Genomic DNA, 22,480 nt, shown 5'->3' with positions numbered 1-22,480 from the left:
ATTTGTTTTAATTTCAATTCAATTCAAAGATTTTATTCTTTAAAACATTGTTAAATATTCAAACAAAGGGATTTTATTCAGCCTATATAAATCCTTTCCTAAAACTATATGTACACTTCATGGACTTGTATCAAACTTGATCCTGATACTAATTGTCTGATTAAAAATATTTGACTTATTCCACTGGCAATGAAAATGGGTAATGGACATCATGAACATAATAAACAGTACTTTGTTGAGCATTCTTAGTTTCTAGATTGAATGTCTTGGGTTGCTCATCTTTTAGTCAAACAAAAAAGTTACTGAAAGACTTGGCAGTGTTGAGTTGTCAAGGACATTTGGTGAAGTGAATTTTTAAAATATTCTTCTCGATGAGTATATATGATTTTATGTAAATTATGTATAACATGTTGTGAATGTAAGCATTTAAAAAATTAAAATGTATAAATGTGCATGGCCATAGTATGTACAGTATCAGATTATTAGCATGATTAGAGATTGTTTTCTCTCATGAATACAGAATTGCATTTGTGGTTGTAATGCAACAAAGGACAATCTTAGTACCTGTTCTTTAAGACTTGTACAAGTTGTAGTTGGTCAAGTACAAATTTTTACCATATAAGACAAGTCAGTAGCTTTATTGTAGGGTAACAAAATGTACCATTAGGACAGGTTGTAGTTTGTACTATGGGTACTAAATTGTACCATTAGTTTTGTAAAAAAATTTCACTTCATCTTGATCTTAATCATGTTAATAGGTATACGGTGATACATGTACATCCAAGGATATTAATACACAGTGTGTGCGTCAAGCAATTTACTTAAGTGGGTTCCCCTTACAATTTTTGCTATAGGTTTTAGATGCTTCTTCTGCTACAGGTCTAAATTTTGATGAAAATATCCAGTGGTACTAAGTTGTTCCAATCTTTGATGGTAGTTTGTATGAAACTGTATTTTAAAGTTTCCGATTTTGTTTGAAGTCTGACATGTCTGAGGAAAATTTGGCTATGCATGTTCTTTGTTGTCCTTGATGTTTTTTTCAGTTGGTCAGATGGTAAGTTTGCTTGGCCATGTAAACTTTTACAGAAAAGGATCAGTCTGTTTTGTGTTCGGCAGTCTTTTAATGATGGTAATTGCAGTTGGTCTAAAATTGCTGTCATACTTCCTGGTTCATCATGTTCATAGTTGTAATTAGATGTTATTAATCTAGCCGCTCTTTTCTGTACATTTGCCAGTTGGTCTTGCATGTCTTGAAGATAATATTTGATGTGTGAGGTCCCAGGCAGTGCTTGTATATATTCTAGGACAGGTCATATCAGTCCTTTATATGCCTGGAGTTCAACTTTCAATGGACATACTGATAAGTTTCTTTTAAATAAACCTGATTTCCTTTTAAGATTATTATAAATTGTACACAAAACAGAACATATAAACTAAAGGCTGAGCAACACAAACCCTACCAAAAACTTGGGGTGATCTCAGCTGCTCCTGAAGGGTAAATTGATTTAGCTGCACATGTTACACCCGTTAACATAGACATATTCATTCACACAAGAGAAATATTGAAATTTGAAAGTTACTTTTAATTTTGGTAGTTTTTAATGATTTTGGTGCTATGTCAAGACAACTGAAAACTCATTCTGCTCTGTTCTTTTTTTTTACTTTATTTCACACTATGCATCTGATCATTTTGATGTTTCTATTGGCCATACACCCGATTTTTTCAAGATATCACTGATATCATTAATAAATAACACCTGACCAGAACAGTTCCTTGAGATACCCCAGAATCAACGGTCTGTTGGACCTGATTGATGTTGTTCAATTTACCACGACTCTTTGCTTGCGGAAGCATAGGAATGAGTAAATCCAACATTGCATGTGTTTTACCTCGTTTCCTGTAGCTGTTTAATTTTGATTTAATAGTTCAATATATGGGGCGTTTTCAAAATATGAAATAAATATATCTGTAAGGTGTTCTTAACGATTTTTTGGCGCAATACATGTAATTGCAACTGCGACATTAACGTAAATATATAAAAAGAAGATGTGGTATGATTGCCAATGAGACAACTCTCCACAAGAGACCAAAATGACACTGAAATTAACAACTATAGGTCACCGTACGGCCTCCAACAATGAGCAAAGCCCATACCGCATAGTCAGCTATAAATGGCCTCGAAATGAAAATGTAAAACAATTCAAACGAGAAAACTAACGGCCTTATTTATGTACAAAAAATGAACGAAAAACAAATATGTAACACATAAACAAACAACAACCACTGAATTACAGGCTCCTGACTTTGGACAGGCACATACATACAGAATGTGGTGGGGTTAAACATGTTAGTAGGATCCCAACCCTGTTGTCCATTCATCACGTATCATGCTGGAACTGATGATTGTTGAAAAATTGGTGAATAATAATATGATAGCTGCTAATTCATTTTATATTTTTTTTAACATTCTATAACCTATTTCGTCTGGCCCTCGTACTTTTTATGTATTGAATCAATATTCTTATTTTGTTTTCGTCCATACTTAAGTTATTATGTCTTTCCAATTTCGATGTAACGGTTTATTTAGTGGTACATATTTAGTTGATGTCTTCTTAGTTGATACAATTATAGTGATATATATTCATTCAATGTTTTTGCTCTGTCATGGTCGTTTTCTGCTAGTACTAAGACCTGCTTTATTCTTTAGTGGTATACTTTGAGAGTTCTTTTTTTAACTGACCTGGCCCTGCTAAGTGAGCTTTTTTCATCATTTGGCGTTCGTCGTCTGATTTTCGTCTTTGTTAACTTTTACAAAATGTCTCAGTCTCTGAAACTACTGGGCCAAATGTTATTGAACATATGTCTTTTAAGGAGTCGCCCGATAGTTTTGGTTAAACTTTGCAACAATTATCATCGGTGTATGTAGTTTAAAAACTGTGTGAAAAACATGTCTAATCTGTCATCGGACTCGGACTTCTTTTAAAATTAGGTTTACTGTGTATTGCTTCATATGTGTTTCTTAATTCTACATTGGCTAGAGGTATAGGGGGAGGGTTGGGATCTCACAAAATATGTTTACCCCCCCCCCCCCTTCCGCATTTTTATCGGGTTGTTGCTTCTTTGACATTTTTCATTCTCAATTTTATTAGAATGTTGAGGTCTACCTTATGTCCATTCACGTCAAAACGGTCAAATGACTAGGAGTTATCGACCTTGTTCGCCTGTTATATTGAAATACATGTATATGATAAATCAGATAGAAACTTTTAATAGCAAAAATTACCAGCAAGATCTATTGATGTTCATAGTTCTTTTTTCCCTCCCCTTAAATTCCGTCTATATAAAAATTTCTTTCCGTTTCCGTTCCGTTTTCCATTTCCGCCATTTAGCAACACCCGGATATTGTGATCTTCAAAGTGCTCTATTTACATGATTTAGCAGTCAGAGCTCAGACATAAACAAGTCGATTTTTGTTTTTGACTTAAAGAAGTCAAAACATGTATTTATTATAAAAATGTGTTTTCAATTTTAGACTTATCTAAGTCATAAAATGACAGACTTGTTTAGGTCTATTTATGTTGATGAAAAAACTTAATTTTACTTGATGGCCAAAGTACACCACCTATGACAGCAAAAACCTGTCTGAGAGTTCACAAGTACTTGAGGTATCTATATTTAATTATTTTATTGAACATCCTTACTAAACACAGGTGTTTTACCTCATTAAGTGTGGTTCCAGGTGGTTGCATTGTAAGGTTAATTAACATTATCTCCGATTTTTTAGGCTCTCATTCATATTTTTCTTTAGAAGACAAAGCATTGACTTTCAATGTTGTCATTATTTGATTTAGATGCGTGACCTTCTTCTAAATATGCGTGGGTCTTGAAGTTAACCAATTTTGGTAACTTATCGACTTGTAGAAGTCGATATTTGCAACTTTTTTATTCTGGTCAATTATTTCTTGCTTAACAATATTTGACTTATAAAAGTCGTATTTTGTCTTGCATTAAAGGGAGACAAATCCTAAAACTTACAAATTTAGACCTCTATGAGTCAAAAGCAGAAGACTTATTTATGTCTGAGCTCTGACTGTTTAGTTCCAGCAAATAACATGTTCTAGTAGTTTGCGAGTAAAACATGTTAAAGATACATGTATATAACTAATTGGGATGCAGATGGTTCTGTCACTGTCGATTGACCTAGGGTCATTTGAGGGAAAACTCTTCATAGGACATTGTGACACCATAAAAATTGAAGAAAAAAAATCAGTTGGAAGATCATGTCTGACATGTGAAAGTAATAGTCAAACACCATTTATATCTATATGAGTATTCAGTAAGCTTGACTTACTTGTACAAGTTAGAACTGACACTGTCATGACTGTAAATGATTGACTATTTTGAGTGCGACCATGTACATACATCATTGTATGATGATCTATGAAGTAATCTGAAATTCAATTCCCATATATTTTGAACTCAACAGTTCAGACCAAGTGTTGTCATTATTTCAATGATAGAAGACTTTCTCCCTGACATGTATATTCTGAAGAAAAATCTAAAAATACACACAATCACATAAAAATTCCATAGGGATACCCACGTTTCCTCTTTATTTTTCTTCCATATAGCATATTGAACTGAAGTGTTCATGTGTGGTATGGATTCAAAATCATTCTAAGTATGAATCAACTCTTAGACCATTTGAAAATATTATCAAAACATCCAATTACAGTTATTGTATCCTCTTTAAATATTATTGAAATTGAGTTCTTCATATATTGTTTAGTTTAACAGTTTTTTTTCAACCGAGAAAAATTAACACTTTACTGGATAAATCGAAAGTTAAATTCGCACCATGGCACCCAACTTCAGCAGGCAAGGCACGCAATTCAATTAAATACCACTGTTATTGTTATGTCAACTAGAAAAATATGAATGATTATTAGTTTGAAGGAGTCCAGATTACTAATTTAACAGTATTAATTGTTATTTTTAACGAGATACGCGTTGTTATGAAAATGAAAGTATTTATCTATGTCTGACAATTTTTTTTCCTGCAATATTTAGTTATTTATCAAAGTATAACCACTTCATTGATATAAATTTCTGTACAGCCTGTTACTCTTTTGTCAGCTAGAAGCATTAACCTTCGCAGAAGCAAGAGACCCATATTTGGCTGAAACTCAAATTTCAACTGAAAAATCAAATTAGACCACTTTCCAGTTTGTGGCAAATCCCATGTTTCCATAAAAAAAATTTGGTGTTAGTGAATATATTATTAGTTCCTGCACTAAGGGGCATCATCACTTCTTTCCCATGTTGAGGAAGTGCAGGGGTCGAAATGATCGCTGGTCCACTCACTCACTGCACCGGTACAAAATTATAAGGCGTATTACGCCTGGAAATAAGGCGTAAACCAGGCGTAAGTGGTAGTTTCCTGTCTAGATCCAGGCGTAAGGGAGCAGGAAACGTAAATTTGTAGTCCTTACAGGCGTAGAAAAAAGCAGTAAACCTTGCGTAAATTGAAATAAGCAAGGCGTAAATTTTCTCACAGACGTAAAACTGTTGGTATGGCGTTAATAGAAATACCCATAATGCTTTGTTTACGGGATCATGGGATTTTTTTTCAAAATTTGGCTCTTTGGTTTTAGTTTGCAAGAGTTGGACTTATGGCAGCTTCATATATTCGGGGATAATTAGCTTGTTTTGTGCTTTTTGGAAGAATTTGAAATTGGAAATACTGAATCAAATTGATTAATGAAAATTGTGAAATAAAAGGAAAGTAGTATACATGGTAAATAATAATAATGTGAGTATTTTAAACTAAGTTATTAAGTTTTGCATGTTTTATGTTCTATCAGAAATTTTGAAATCCCAAAACCTTTATCCTTGGATAATAACATTAAAATCTTTTTCTTGAAGTCAAATTGCTGTATTATCATTTATATTTTAGTTCAAAAGACAATAATTTTCAAAAACAACTTAGTTAAAATTATACTTTTATTTCAAGAATTATTAATTGTCATAATTCTTATTTAAACATAACAATGCTTAAACTTATTTGAGCCAGTGTCTGTCTAAAATGTATTTATTTATATACATGTGTATTAGCTTCTTCAATGGTTAATATTTCAAGTTTTTTGTCAAACAATGAGAAATAAAAGCAACAGTACAGAAGTTTGTATCAAATACACAAAAGTACATAGCTAGCGTTTATACACTGATGTAAAATAAGTGTAGTATTATGTAAGGATATTACGCCTGGTTTATTTATTGAACCAGGCGTACTCATTTAAATATTACACCTAATTTTACGCCTGGTTTACCCCTCAGTTGCGCTTGGTTTACGCCTGGTTTCAGGGCCGTAACTACATTGAGGCAAAAGAGGCAAATGCCTCATGTTAGAAATTTCAAAAAAAAAAAAACAACCTTAAACTAAAGATTGTCCTAATATCAAATTGTTTTCACGGAAAGTGTCTAGCAAGAAGCAAGTTCTCTTCACTCTCTGGTGTAGCCCCTGCATGTTTTTCGTGATCCATGTTTCTATTTTACTTTTCAGAGTTAATGGTCTATTGTTTGTACTTCTATGTGACTGTCCCGGGTTTGCCTTTTGTTCATTTATTGTCCTACTTTATGACTGTAGTCTGAGTGATAATTTTCATTTGTAAACATGTGGTTTTGCAATGTTGCATGCCCACTGATGTCCAAATATTGTGCGGGAAAATATTTTAAGAATATATACGAATCGCTACAAGACACAGAAAAAATTGTCGTTTCTGCATGGAGAATTGAACTTTGATATCAAAGAATACAAAACTGGCTTTTTTTCAGTCAGAGCTCTGACATAAACAAGTCAGAATATACTGACTTCTTCAAGTCAGAAAATGTTTTGAAACTCTGACCTGTATGGGTCAATTTTTGTGTTGCGTAGTTTTCCATCGAGTCCGTCAAACCAGAAGTTATTTTGAATTTACCGCCGATGTAAGACACATACGATCACGTGTTTTTTTTGCGAGAGATCACGTGTTTGAGAGTCGTTGTTTTGGGAGTTTCTCGAACAAGAAGTTATTGAAAATATAGTGATTATTTACGTTTTTTTAGTGAAAATCTAGGTCAATGTGGTCATTTTCAGATGGTTATTCATATTACCTCCGTATTTTCATGGCCATTTTAATATTTTTTACGTGTAAAGAATGTCTTTGCAAGTGATTTTGTTGCTGTTTCATAAAGGCGCGTGACCTGTAAATACGGACGCGTGGCCTTTGAGATGACCTGGTGTCTGACAATTCTGACTTGTTCAGGTCAGAAAATGTTGTTATGATAATGAACTGTTATTTTCGGGAGACAACTCGTGTTGTCTTAAACAGTATTAACATTATTAACCAGTCAGTGCAATTTTAAAAGTGGAATTATTGCTTCGAGATGAACATCGTCACGTGATTTTTCTATTTTTAAACTCAATCATGAATTGACTTTTAAACCTTTCCGAGTTTGCGGCTTATTAAATATATTTGTTTTTTCGTTTCTCCCAATGAGAAAAACGATCTTTTGAATATTGATATTCATGAAAATGAAATGAAAATCGGAATAATTTAAATAAAGGAAAAAGGAAGGGAGGGTTTAACTAAAGAACCAAATATTTTTTTAGTTTTATATTTAAAAAAAAATGATTTTAACTTGAGAACATTAAGAGATTCACAAAACGGGTTTGCAGTTATGATTATGGAATATGATATTAAAAATAAATCAAATGAAATGTAGGGTGAGTCTCAAAGGGATAACCCCTACCCCTGTCATTTAACTTGTGAACAGTCGAGATCACAGCCCCCTAAACTCAATTTGTTCTCTCTGTAAAGTATCATGAAATATACCAGGCAAGTCTCTATGGGTCGCCCCACCCCTTGTCATTTGAGAAAAATCTTATATCTTGAAAATGATAAGATCCCCTTTAAACCATATATATTCCTTTTTATAATGTCAAATTGATTTGAATGAAATATACCGGGCTAGTCTCTGGGTTTAACCCCCCCTTGCCATTTGCAAATGTTCTCATATTTTGTAAACGGTCGAGATCCCCACCCCTAAACCATATATATTCTTGTATGGGAAAATAAAACAAACCCAATGAAATATAGGGGAAGTCCCTTGGGGGGGGGAAGGGAGTTACACCACCCCTCCTGTGTGAAAACATGTAAATGGTCAAGACCCCCACCCCTGTACCATATATATAAGTGTAAGTGACAACAAGACAAATCAAATGAAATAAAGATAAAGTCCCTTGGGGTCAACCCACTCCCTTATGTTTGTAAATTTGTAAGCGGTTGAGATCCCCACCCCTTAAGCCTATATATTATTATATGGGACAATACAACGAATCAAATGAAATAAAGGGAAAGTCCATGGGGGTCATCCCCATCCACCTTTCTGAAATGGTTTGGATCACCACCCCTTAACCATATAATATTCCTGTTTTCGTCATTTCAAGAAGATTTGAATGACATACAGGGTCAATACCTAGAAGTTACCTACATGTATGCATATCACTTTACTAGACCAAACCAATTTTTACTTGAACTTGCTCAATGTCAGGCGACCATGGGAATGACAAATTATTGGAGCTTTGTTTGAGAGACCTCCTAACAGCATCCTGTTACAATTATTTTTATTTGCTGAGAGACCACCTTTACATATTATATTGATCAGTGTTTCAGCAAACAACAGAATTGTCTATTTAGTATTATGTTCCTCTCACATGAATCACTTCTTATTAATTACATGGCATATATGTTTTCCTATGAAGTTACGCATCTATAATTCTTACCCCAGATGCATAGCCACATAAAGCATTAACCTTTTATTCAAAATATAGATAGTCTTTGTTTCTACAGAAGTGAGAAGAACATTGGAAGTCAGTATGTTCTGACTTATAAAAGTCTGAATGAAACGCGCGTCTGGCATACTAAATGACAATCCTGGTACTTTTGATAACTATTCTGACTTTAATTCAATAAGACTCAGAATGATCTGAAGATACTGACTTGTTTTTAATGTTAAGAGTATTTTAGAATATGAATGCTCTTGTCATGATAGTACCATAAGAAATCCTGACAAGATTTTGTTCCCAAAAAATATATATTAAAAATAACAAGTGTACAATTGAACATAAATTATAAAGTTATAAATGTTGCTAAAAAATCTATTTTAAAACACCCAATAGATAGTTATCTTTCAACTTTTACATGTATTTAAAAAACAGTGAAAATATTATGTATTATATGTACCGCTTCTTGAAGGACAACAAAGTCACTAAACTTAGTCTGATTTTCTAAGTATTTTCTCCTCAACATTTTTTTAAAACAGAACATAATTTGACCTGTTTAAGTCAGTTTACAGAAGAAGAAAAAATCCGATCAAACTACAATGTAGGTTTCTTCATCTTAGCCCCCCCCTTTTTTCTCCTTATCTGAATCTGCTACTGTTGAGTTAATTAATTGATATTTTTTTTAAGAAACAATTCAGTCAAATGGTTTTTGGAATAATGTTTTTACAATCAAAAGTTTTATGTATGTTAACATAACAGAAAAAAAGTCATAAAAATACAAAAATAAAATAAATTTTTAAGATATAAATTTGATGAAATTTGTTAACAAAATACATTTGAATATAAAATATACCAAATACATTTTTTTATAGTCCTCATTATTGTGACTCTAGGGGACCTTATTTCATCAGTCTTTTATCTGATTTCCCATTCATTTTAAAACCAATATGAAAATCCTAGACTTAAAAGTTGAAATAAGTTTAGTTTTGACTGACTCTTTGAAGTCAGAACATGAATTTGACCTGTTAAAGTCAGTTTACAGAGATAAATTAAATCCAATGAAAACTATGTCTTCTTCTTCTAAGCCCCCCCCCCTTTTTCCCTTATCTGAATCTGCTACTGTTGGGTTAATTAATTGATAGGTTTATTAGAAACAATTCAGTCAAATCGTTTAAAATAAATATATTCTGATTTTCCAATACATTCTTAAATGCATATGACAATGCCAGACTAAAACGTTGTACTAATTAGCTAAAGTGAAGTTTTTGACTGACTCTTTGAAGTCGGAACATAATTTGACCTGTTAAAGTCAGTTGACAGGAAAAAAATGTCCAATCAAAAGTAGGTCTTCTTCCTTTAAGCCCCCTCCATATCTGAATCTGCTACTGTTGAGTTAATTAATTCATATTTTTTTTTAAGAATCAATTCAGTCAAATGGTTTTTAAAATAATGTTTTTTTAAAACCAAAAGTTCCAAATCTTAATTTAACAGAAAAAAAGTCATGAAAATACAGAAATAATACAATTTTTTTTTTTTAAATAATTTGATGAAATTAAATCTTTAGAAATCAAAATGCATTTGAATATTGAATATATCAAATAAAAATGTTCCATCATTTTTAAATCAATATGAAAATCCTGGCCTTAAAAGTTGAAATTAGTTTAGTTTTGACACTCTTTGAAGTCAGAACATGATTTGACCTGATAAAGTCAGTTTACAGGGGGGAAAATCCAATCAAACTAGGTTTCTTCATCTTAGCATCCCCCTTTTTCTTTATCTGAATCTGCTACTGTTGATTTAAATTAATTGATAATTTTTTTTAAGAAACAATTCAGTCAAATGGTTTTTTTTTAAACCATAAGTTCCAAATGTTAATTTAACAGAAAATAGTCATGAAAATACAGAAATATAATAAATTTTTAAGATAATTTGAAGAAATTTGTTAATAAAATATATTTGAATTTTAAATACTAGTATACCATACACTTTTTTATATGCCACATTTTTGTGACTTTATTATTGGGTGTCTTTTATCTGAGTTTCTTATACATTCTTAAATGCATATGACAATCCCAGACTTAAAGTTGCAATACTTAATTAAAGTATAGTATTTTACTGACTCCTTGAAGTCAGAACATAATGTGACTTGTTCAAGTCAGTTTGCACTAACAGGATTTACCTCAATGAAATATTAAGATATCAAAAATATACCAAATTATCTTTTATATAGTTCTTACAATTGTGACTTAATATTTGTGATTTTTTTTCCTACTTGTATCCATACATTCTAACTAATTACCACACAATCATGATAATGCCCGACTATTACAGAACTTTGCAAACCATTTTGTTTTTGACGGACTCTTTTAAGTCAGAACATGATTTGACCTGTTCAAGTCAGTTTGAAGAACAAAATTTCCAATCAAAGCTAAGTGATCTTCCTCTTAGTCTTAGCCCCCTTCTGAATCTGCCACTGTTGAGTTTATTTATTAATAAGTTTTTTAAGAAACAAATGGTCATTTATCTTAGAGGATCTTGCATGTAGTTTATGTGTCTTTTATCGGACTCTTCCATACATAACATTAATATCATACATGTATGGCAATGCCTGACTTAAAAAAATCAAAATTTCCATAAACTTAGCTTTTGACTGATCTTTTTAAGTAAGAACATGATTTGACCTGTTTAAGTCAATTTGTCTGAACATGCCCATTTGACCTGTTAAAGTCAATTTGTCTGAACATGATTTGACCTGTTCAAGTCAGATTGTAGAACAAATTTTCAAATCAAAGCTAGGTGTACAATATTAATGAGTTCCTTTAAGCCCTGCTTCTGAATCTGCAATCTGTGAATTTATTATTTGATAAATGTTTAGAAACAATTTAGTCAAATGGTTATTTATTTTAGGGGATCTTAGATACATTTCCTATGTTCTGACGTTCCCATACTTTCATTTAATATCATATGTCAGTGCCCCACTCTAAAAATTGCAATACAATTAGTTTTGGACTGACTGTTAAAAGTCAAAACATGATTTGACTTGTTTAAAAGAAAATGCATTTAAATATTGAATATACCAAATATTTTTTTTATAGTCCTCATTGTGACGTGAGGGGACCTTATTTCCTCTGTGCTATATCTGGCTTTCCAATACATTTTTAAATCAATAAGTCAGAACTAGACTTGGTTGAAATAAGTTTAGTTTTGACTGACTTTTTTTAAGTCAGAACATAGTGTGACTTGTTTGAGTCAGTTAGCACAGCAGTATTTACCTCAATGAAATATTAAAATAATAAATGTTTTGCTCTTGATAAATTTAGCTAAAAGTGGATGAGAATAGATCCTTTATTTTTTCCTTGGAAGATTCAAGGTATTGTCATGGTACTAGTAAATGTATCCAATATTGTATTTTGTAAATCTTTTGATATTGACAGAAAATTGTATGATCCATTTTTTCTCCCCTGGTTTTTGTTTGTATTTTGAAATGATTAAATTTAATGAGATATATAAATATTTTATGTTAAGATTCTGGAAAGAAGAACGTTTGATGAGCCCCACTTTTTAAACTCTTTGATTGGAAACAAGTAATCACTTTATTTTTATGGAGATTGATACAAAGTGGTAGTAATGACTGCTTCAAGTCAGAACAAAAAATGACCTCTCTAAGTCAAAATGCATCAAAAAGGGACATAAATCTTATTAGAATATGACGATATTAAGTCACAATATTTTGTGCAAAAGCTGACCTGTGGAAGTCATTTTATGATAAATTAAAGTCTGACATAAACTGACCTGTACAAGTCATATTCTGTTGAGTGCAAGAAGGGAGACAACACTTACATCAAATTATATCTGACCTATGGAAGTCATTTTATTCTGACTTGTTTATGTCAGAGCTCTGACTGTTTTTAGGGGGAGATAAAACTAGAAAGCTGACATGGTTTAAATTAAAGTAAGGTCACCAATTTCCCGGATTCAATTGATTTGGAAAAAAAACAATAATGTATTGCCATATGACCTTTTCCATTGAAGAGTTTAACTTGCATTAAGTCATGTTCAGACCCTGTAACAGAAAATAAAGGAATATGGAGTAAATGTTCACGAAACCTAATCGCACAGAGTCAATATATAGAATAAATTCTAAAAGACAATGGTCAAAATTGCTGGAGAGTCTTCAACAATAAAAGAATCAATAATACCGTAAAACAGGGTCAAGATGGTCCCTAGTGTCGACTGAAGCAGTACTAGTACTTAAAGTACAATCTGTCTCTATATTTAAATCTAGTCATAAAAATATATTTTGCCTCACTATTAGAAGAAGCTAGTTACTGTCCTGGGTTTACGCCTGGTTGACGCCTGGACATGCATTTTGTAAACACTGCAATGCCGCCAGGATAAAGTATGATTTCTACGCCTGGTTTTAGTGTCATATACAGGCGTCACAGTTCGTACAGGTGTGGTCCAATTAGACCAGTATAATTTGTATCTGACCAGTAGAAATTTGTTAATAAAAATCACTGATTGCATCACAATCTTGGTTTGTTTACATAAAAATTTACCTGCGAAATCAATTACACAAAAATTACTTACATGACTTACATAAATTATGACTTACATTACTTATGGATTTGATTTTTCCATGCCTGCTCATTCTGCTGATGCAGAAAGGGGGTTTTCTGAAATGAAACTGATTGAGGATGATTTGCAATCAAAATTGCGTCCATCCCTTTTGTCAGATCTATTATTCATAATATTTCACACTGAAGATATAGCATCATTTGATCTAGTCCAGTCCATAGGCGGTCCGTGGATCCAAGAGGGGGCCCTGTTTTCTTCTCTAACATTATGTTAAAGAAAGAATGAAAGTAAAAGTAAAGATCTATCATTTATAATAGTGTTTTTTCATTTTTGTAGGACTAGTAGAATTGTAACTGGATTAGTAGATTTTTCAGTCCACTGGTCTGGCTGGCCAGTACACAAAAAAAACTAACATTTGACGAGTGGTTGAAAAAATATGATTATATATTGCATAAATTGCATGAATTATTCATCAAAATAAATTCTTATAAGTTAAACATGTATAATCATGATAATCTGCCCTGCTGTTATTAGGGGATTAAGTAAAAAAGTGACGATCATGAAGATGCACATTCTTTTAACATTGCAGGGATACAGGCGGGCCTATCCATCTGTTAAACGATGTCATAATGTTGTGTGCACAATTGATGAACTATACTGGTGAAGGACAATTACATATCTAAAACATTATAATGATTGATTGTTGGTTGCTTAACATCCAGTGGCAAATAGCTCATGCATTTTCACAATAAATACATTATGTTTATTAATTATAGGTACATTTCTCATCTTACATGTACACCAGGTTTCAGATTTAACATCCCTAATCTAACTGGATGTGGCATATCAAAATTACGTGCTTTGACAACTGTCTATGTAAAGGTTATGGTTTGTTTGAAAACTGATGAGCATTTTCTTTCTTATATTGTCAACCAGAATCTATTGCATGCATCTATTATTGTGATTTTGTCGTTTTAGACAGAAATGCAATTTTAATTTTTGCAATATCATGAATATTGATTAAAATTGTGTTTCATACAAAAAAAAATCAAAATGCGAGTTTAAATTATTGGGATAATTACTTTTTTTGAAAAAATATAAATATTGCAATAATTTCTGAATTTACAGTAATGTGTTATTATAAATTTAAAAGATTTTTTTTTATCGAACAGAATTTACAGAGAAATGAACAACTAACAGGCTATTATCATGATTATTTCAACTTGGAATGTTTTTTAATTATCGAATTTGTATAATATATCTTGTGCTTGAAATTATTAATAAATTCCATGTTTATTCTGACTGTATTATAATGTTTTAAGTAGTGCATAATTATAACACTTTCCATCCACTGATTTTGTATAGATAGTGTTGTGCACGGCACAGTGTAACATTCTATTAAAAATGTGCTATCTTCTTTGTAAAAGAAGTGTTGTGTGTCACACAAAACATTGAAATATATATATATATAGAATAAACATGGAATTTATTAAAAATTTCCAGCTCAAGAAATTATGCAAATTCCATAATTAAGATTAATTCCAAGTTGCAATAATAGACTGCTAACTGTAGTATTTAGTTTAGAGAGGTGGTATAATACTCACAGATAGAGGATAAATAAAATTTATACAATTCATATATATTTTATAATTTCAGATAGTCTATATGTTTGACATTTTCGTCAGACATATTACCCAATTGAACACAAAATATAAGTGTAGTCATCTTTTTAATCAGCTGAACACCACTATCCAAATCAAGTATTTTGATTTATCTATGGCAGACACTTCAATACAATTTGTCAGAGTTCTAACAGAAGAATGCCAGGTAAAGGAAAACAAACTAAAGAGCCTGATTCAGTAGGCACATCTGTCATTGATCTAAAAGAGAGCACAGATTATAGTCCGACTGATCCACTGGTTGCAATTGGTGGAGATCCAAATGATCAGTCAGCACCTATTATTATAAAAAAGGAAGCAATAACCAACAACAGCAGAGACAAAAAGACAAGTAACAAAAGAGACAATGTTGTGAGTGAGTCTAAAACAGATCATCTTAACAAAGGGGAATTAAAGCCAGATAGAAAAGACAAAAAAGAAGTAAATAATCTTGAGAGGTCACAGTCAAATACAGTTATAGAGAAAGCGACTGAAGATCTTCATAGCTCAGCTGATAATAAAGATAAACAATCAGTAAAAGGTGGCAGTGAGAAAGAAAACTTATTTCATCAAGACAGAAACAATTCAAAAGACTTTGTGGACAGGGAAACTGTAAGAAAAATAGTAAAAGAAGAGTTAAGAAAACACAAAAGATCATTTACAAAAATGCAGACTGGATTTATGTAAGTTATAAATATAAACATGATAAATACATGAATATTACCTTGATTACCAATGATTACACATAAGGGATGAAAAAGTTTTAAAAAAATGATCAGATAATCCATTTGATAGTAAATGAAAAAAAACTTTTAGAGTTTTGTGTATCCTGGATCTGAATGTAGAATTAACCAGGAACTTTCAAACCCAAACATTAGATAGCCAGTGATATATACAAATAGTTAGAACCAATACAAAATGTAGGAGGTATGTACCAAAAAAGAAGGTTTTTTTGTCTTAATTAAATTTATTCAGAGTCCTGCATGTAAATAACACTGTCAACGAATATTTATTCCACCTAACAGAAGTTCCAAAGGAAACTTTGTTATAAACATTGTCATAATTTATTGATATCTATATAGTCAATGTTTTTTTACTCACTGACTTTCACAGAGACTGCCTCTCTTAATAAAGGGTTAACTCATAAAGTGACACATTTTAAAAATCAATCAATGGGAGATAACTCAATATTTTTACTAAAGATCCTAATGTTCTTCATTGATCATACTATGGAAGTAATATTTAAATATTACTTCCATGATCATACAGAATAGAAAAAATTAAATCAACACTTTGTATTAAATTCCTTAGAAAATGACCAGTACAGTGATAATGGACGTCAATGTCACGTCATACTAAACTCCGAGTTATACACAAGAAACTAAAATAAAAAATCATACAAAACTAAAAAAGGCCAGAGGCTCCTGACTTGGGACAGGCGCAGAATTGTGGCGTGGTTAAACATGTTTATGAGATCTCAACCCTCCCCTATACCTCTAGCCAATGTAGAAAAGTAAACGCATAACAATATATATATATAATATATATACAACTCGTCTAAACATCAACCCAACAATGTTAGATCTGTAAATTTGCTTTCCTAAATTTTTTGTTCTTCCCTCGCAGGGATTCGAACTCATGCTACTGAGATATTGAGACACCAAATCGCCTGCACTGTAGCCGTCCCACTAGACCACACGACCACCTAGGCTTCATATATTAACATCTCCTCTTTGAAGTTTTGAAAATGCATACATGTTTGAAAGATACTCAAGGTATACATAACTAAGACAGCTACCTAGCATCACAGATAAAACCATAAGAAAAACAAAAACAGAAAATTTTTTTGAATAACTAATTAATCTTACTACATTAATTTGATTTACTATGTTTCAGATCATTTACTGCCTTCTTTCTAGGAGGAGGACTGATGTCATATTGGTGGACTCCACACTATACAAATACAACTTATGTACTAAGTGATAATATTACACAATCTACTATAGTAATGGAGGATGTGACGCAGAAACTCTTACAATGTCAAGCCAACTTGACACAGATAAAGGGTGATTTCAAAAATGTTCAAGATAATTTTGTTTATTTAAAAAATGAAGTCACAGAGGTAAATAATGGTATAACTGGTACCATCGAAGGTGTGAAAGGAGAATTGAAAGAGGATTTCCTTCTGTTGAAAAGGGACATAAATATCTTGACTGGAACACAGCAAATCCATGGCAATAAGTACATAACATATTCTGGTAAGAACATTCTTTGCAATGATAAAGTTTTAGTCCACTACTTCTAAAAGACAATAAACTTATACATTTATATTACCTGTATATATACTATTTTGTCTGTTCTCGTTTGTAATGATTCAAGGTCAGTGGTAAGCTTATTAATTTTGTCCTTAAAATCACTATGCAAGCAAGAAAAACTGTTGAGTGGCTACATGGCATATATGATTTTAAAAGTAACATGCTCAGGGGGAGGGGGAGTTGGGGCACTGCAATACTTTATCGATAAGGGTGCCACTTGGGTTCTATTACCCTACCCTTTTCATATAATTTAGATTTCTAAAATGCATCCCTTTACATATATTGCATAGGTAAAAATATTACTTTTCCCATATTGTTTTGGTTTATGTGGTGTGTAATGTATAAGTGGAATACCAATGTGTCTAAAGAGAGAAAATTGGTTGATAAAAAAATATTGGGGAACACCAAAAGAGATGACAGACGAAAAAGTTATGGAACTTTATCGACCTTATCTTTTTTCTGTTAGTTTGCCAGTCCTAGATATTCAGATATTTTCAAGCTTGAAAAGGTGATATATATAACGGAATTTGATGAGACTGTCATCAAAGTGAGAGGGTTAGCGCTATAAAACCAGGTTTAATCCACCCTTTTCTACATTTGAAAATGCCTGTACCAAGTCAGGAATATGGCAGTTCTTGTCCATTCATTTTTGATGTGTTTTGTTATTTGATTTTGCTGTGTGATTATGGACTTTCCATATTGATTTTCCTCTAGGTTCAGTATTTTTGTGATTTTACTTTTTTCCAGCACTTCATAATGAATACTATCAAAGACAAAGACAAGGAGAGTTCCTGTTATATATTACCATTATCCTAAAAGAGCCTAACAGTCAAATCATAATTATTTATTGCACTAATACCACAAATATCAAGAGTATTTTACATGTTTTATGTAAACAAAATGCAATGTGTGCTATGTCTTGTTGGTAAATCTTTCTGTTTTCTTATTGTTCATGATGTATGTATACACAATACACAGTCTTGCTGTAGATTCCATTAAATCTGTTTATTTTGAACTCCAAATTTTTAAAACATTTCTATAATTATGATTAAAGAAATTGAAACAACATTTTGTTTTTCAGAAACGATATTTTTTCTGATAGCTGGTTTAATCCTAGAGCCATTGATAATCTTTCTGTTGTATAAATATTTACCATGGAGGAGTTCAGCTAGTAATCATGATCCTGATGCACATGTCCATGATGGTCAAAGTGCACAGGCACAGGTCCACATTGAACAACATGTAAGTATGGTGTAGAAGAAAGGTTGTCATGGTGATCAAATCGATTTGATATTTGCAAATATAAATCATTAAAATTTCACAGTCCACTGAACATAGAAAAGGATATTGTGGATGGGGCATTTGTGTACTGGGTACACATTCTTGATCCATATTATGATGTTACTCTTATTATCTCAGATAAGGGTGAAGGTTGGTACCTATTACTCATCTTCGCTAGCCAAGAGAGAGCGGGAGTGGATCGTTACCCTTGGCTAGCGAAGATGCTATTACTGTGCTTATCCAATAACCTTTGTGGTAGTGAACTACCTATTGCCTGACCAGTTTAAAAAATTGTCAATACAATTTGTCCATTTAAATTGTACAATAGGTATTGTGAGAGCTATTATCAACAGGTGGTCATTTAACTACCAGTAGATTTACCTGGTTGTTTAAATTGACAGAGTTAATTTAAATGACTGATAGTTAGCTTGCTTTCCTAATGTCCAATGTCCTGAATGGACTATTCTTTTTAGATCTGGGACATTTTACATTTAATACATAAACAAATCTTTTAAGAAAGAAAATTATTGTAAAAAAAATTTTTTTTTTGCTAACAATCACAAATAAATCATTGCTGGTAAATCCCATTTTCATAATGAAGAATAAAGCACTGAAATTTCTATTCACTAAGCCATTCATACTTTTTTGGATTTATTGAAAATAAATTTTTCACAGTAATTTTAATTGAAGAAGATCCTGAATATTAAATGAAACTTAGCATCACTACTTCCTTATTGGATTTTCATTTCCTTATTCGATTTCCATTTCCATTTCCTTATTCGATTTTCATTTCCTTATTCGGTTTCTTTTTCCTTTTTCAATATTCATTTCCTTTTTCCGTTTCTATTTCCTTATTCGGTTTCTATTTCCTTATTGGATTTTCATTTCCTTATTCGATTTTCATTTCCTTATTTTCGTTTTCCATTTCCTTATTCGGTTTCTTTTTCCTTTTCCAATATCCATTTCTTTTATCGGTTTCTATTTCCTTATTCGGTTTCTATTTCCTTATTCGGTTTCTATTTCCTTATTGGATTTTCATTTCCTTATTCAATTTCCATTTCCTTATTTGATTTCCATTTCCTTATTCAGTTTCTTTTTCCTTTTTCAATATTCATTTCCTTTTTCGGTTTCTTTTTCCTTATTCAGTTTCTATTTCCTTATTCGGTTTCTATTTCTTTTTTGGATTTTCGTTTCGTTATTCGATTTCGATTGCCTTATTCGATTTTCATTTCCTTATTCGGTTTCTTTTTCCTTTTTCAATATTCATTTCCTGTTTCGGTTTCTATTCCTTATTCCGTTTCTATTTCCTTATTCGGTTTCTATTTCCTTATTGGATTTTCATTTCCTGGAAATAGAAACCAAATAAGGAAATAGAAACCGAAAAAGGAAATGAATATTGAAAAAGGAAAAAGAAACCGAATAAGGAAATGAAAATCGAATAAGGAAATGGAAACCGAATAAGGAAATAGAAACCGAAAAAGGAAATGAATATTGAAAAAGGAAAAAGAAACAGAATAAGGAAATGAAAATCGAATAAGGAAATGGAAATTGAATAAGGAAACGTCAATTGTTTTAACGTTGAATAATTAAGCTACAATTAAAAATTGCTCGCCGGTCCCTCTTTGTGATTACTATTAGATAATGCTGGTTCATTTGCCAATCAATCTATCATCAAGAGAAGATAAATCATGCCATTTTCGTTCATAGTCTTTTTCAAAAATGTTGAACGTTTCTTTATATTAGTATGTAATCATTTTAAACGTTTCAAATTTATGAAATTATATTCGTACATCAATGTTTTTGATACACCAATAACAAAAACTGAAATATATTGAATTGATACATTTTTGTAATTATTCAAAATTATATCAGAAACGTAAACTTAATTATAAATAATGAACCTGATAAGGGGAGAGAATACTCGCATAACTTTTTAGAATTGGCACATAATACAACGGAATGTCACTCTTGCATACAAATGGCACTTCAATATAATTAATTAACTATGCAATCGTCCTCCACCTTCAATGATGATTCTAAATTATGAATATAACCAAAAGTTGTTAATCTATAGATAGTGAAGACTAATGAAAGCTAACCCAGTGTAAAAATATTTCTTTGCAATTTTTTAAAACTTCCTCAGAAAAATGCTCGAGCCTCTTGACTTTCAAAGCTCAAAATTAACGATTTTACACAATATTTGAATAAAGTAGTTAAAAATTATTCGCTTCTCAAAGTGTAAGACGCAATAAAAAATCGTATGCTTGCACCATCCTACCGAAATACGGATTTAATTAAGTCCTGAACATTTCGACATTTCTTTGTATATTTATATCAAAACTGGTTTTAACCAAATCACAAGTACGTGTTAAGATCCGACTAAATACCTTTTCCCCGATATTGTCAGGTAAAGTTGCTAGTTGATGAGGTTCATAAGTGTTTCTCGTTTCTCGGTTTTGATATAGATTTGTGAGGCCCTTTATAGCTTGATGTTTGGTGTGAGCCAAGGCTCCCTGTGGAAGACCATACTTTTACCCATAATGGTTCACTTTTATCTGAATTGTGACTTGGATGGAGAGTTGTCGCATTGGCATTCATACCACATCTTCTTATATCTGTAAACTGTTGATCAGATCAAATTAGGAAGGGAAATAAATGCATTTAACTTTTTATTTTTCTATTTGATCATAAATAAGCTGTAAAACCTTTCCAACTGCACAGGGTTTTCTGTATACAAATGCTTTATATGCTTGTACTCAGAATAATGTGTATACAGACATTTGACAATCTTAAACATTTGACAAAATATCTGATTTACGACAATGTTTTAAACTTATAATTGGTGATTTTAAGTTAAACTGTCTTTGAAAACTATGTGTATTGTTTTTCATAACTTAAAATTTTTATTTCAGCAGAATAGGTCGAATACACCAAGAGGAATGAATATACTAGATAAGATATTCAGTGGAAACTTGGAGGAATCTATTTGTATCCTAAGTTTCTATGAAGAAACACAGGATTTACATCATAGAATAATAACATCAGCATTGCAGCAGAAAGATGTTCCAATGAAGCCATTCTTATTAAAGGTTGCTGATCCAGATGCATTGTCTATTCCAAGATGTCGCTTTGTTTTTGTATTTGTTGATTTTAATGAAAGGAATGTTATTTTAGAGAACCCTGGACAAGAACTCGGTGATAAGAAAGTAGTGACTGTCAAGGCTTGTCAGAAAATGGGAGGTAAGACAATAAGTATAATCTTTCTGTACAAATATATCCTTGTTCAAAGTTATATTTAGAAGGCATGCTTGAAATCATCAGACATGCGTATGACATTTGTGCAGATTTTGAAAGGAGTAAGTTCCGTAAGTGCCATATTTGGCCCCAATTATAAAGTTCATGGTTACAAGACAATAATTGTTTTAAGTTGCCTTAAAGACATGTGAGAAAGTTAAACAGAGCTGTTTTTGTCAAAGTTTAATTCTTACACGTTGATTTTTACATCCCAAAAAGAGCTGGATTTCAACCAAATAAAGGACAAGGAAACACAGAGCGCAGGCGTCGACAAGCTTAATATTCAAATAAGACATATTAAATGTCTTCACAAACATTATTTTAAAAGATCTTTGTTGTCAACGTATGCGCTCTATGTTTCCTGTCAAATAATCTTTGGAAATTTACCCATTTTCATTGATTTTCTCGTGAAAAATCAATATGAGTACAACTTGTGACGTCATAATGAAACGCAGAAACGTAAAATTTTCAACAGAATGGCTCATATCCTATCTAGTCAATGTATAAGCTACAATTTATCGTGATATTG

At 31.7% G+C, this 22,480-nt stretch overlaps 1 protein-coding gene across 5 annotated transcripts in view; it reads left to right on the top strand.

Annotated features, from left to right (window-relative positions):
• Positions 1-4,829: 4,829 nt before the first annotated feature.
• Positions 4,830-22,480, top strand: part of LOC139524483 (uncharacterized) — a 56,379-nt gene continuing 38,728 nt past the window's right edge. For 2 of the 5 annotated variants that reach the window (XM_071319273.1, XM_071319270.1), the window contains exons 1-5: positions 4,830-4,884; positions 15,060-15,744; positions 16,958-17,319; positions 18,458-18,618; positions 21,570-21,897. In XM_071319273.1, coding sequence (XP_071175374.1) covers positions 15,224-15,744; positions 16,958-17,319; positions 18,458-18,618; positions 21,570-21,897 — 1,372 coding nt within the window. In that variant the 5' untranslated portion in view covers positions 4,830-4,884; positions 15,060-15,223. Of the gene's footprint in view, positions 4,981-15,059; positions 15,745-16,957; positions 17,320-18,457; positions 18,619-21,569; positions 21,898-22,480 lie in introns of all 5 variants that reach the window. The other 3 variants (XM_071319271.1, XM_071319272.1, XM_071319274.1) reach the window with 3 other exon arrangements.

This window comes from Mytilus edulis, chromosome 5, assembly GCF_963676685.1.
Source record: "Mytilus edulis chromosome 5, xbMytEdul2.2, whole genome shotgun sequence".
NCBI lineage: Eukaryota > Metazoa > Mollusca > Bivalvia > Mytilida > Mytilidae > Mytilus > Mytilus edulis.
The sequence above is the reverse complement of the archived record's forward strand: the minus strand, read 5'-3'. Positions and strand labels throughout refer to the sequence as shown.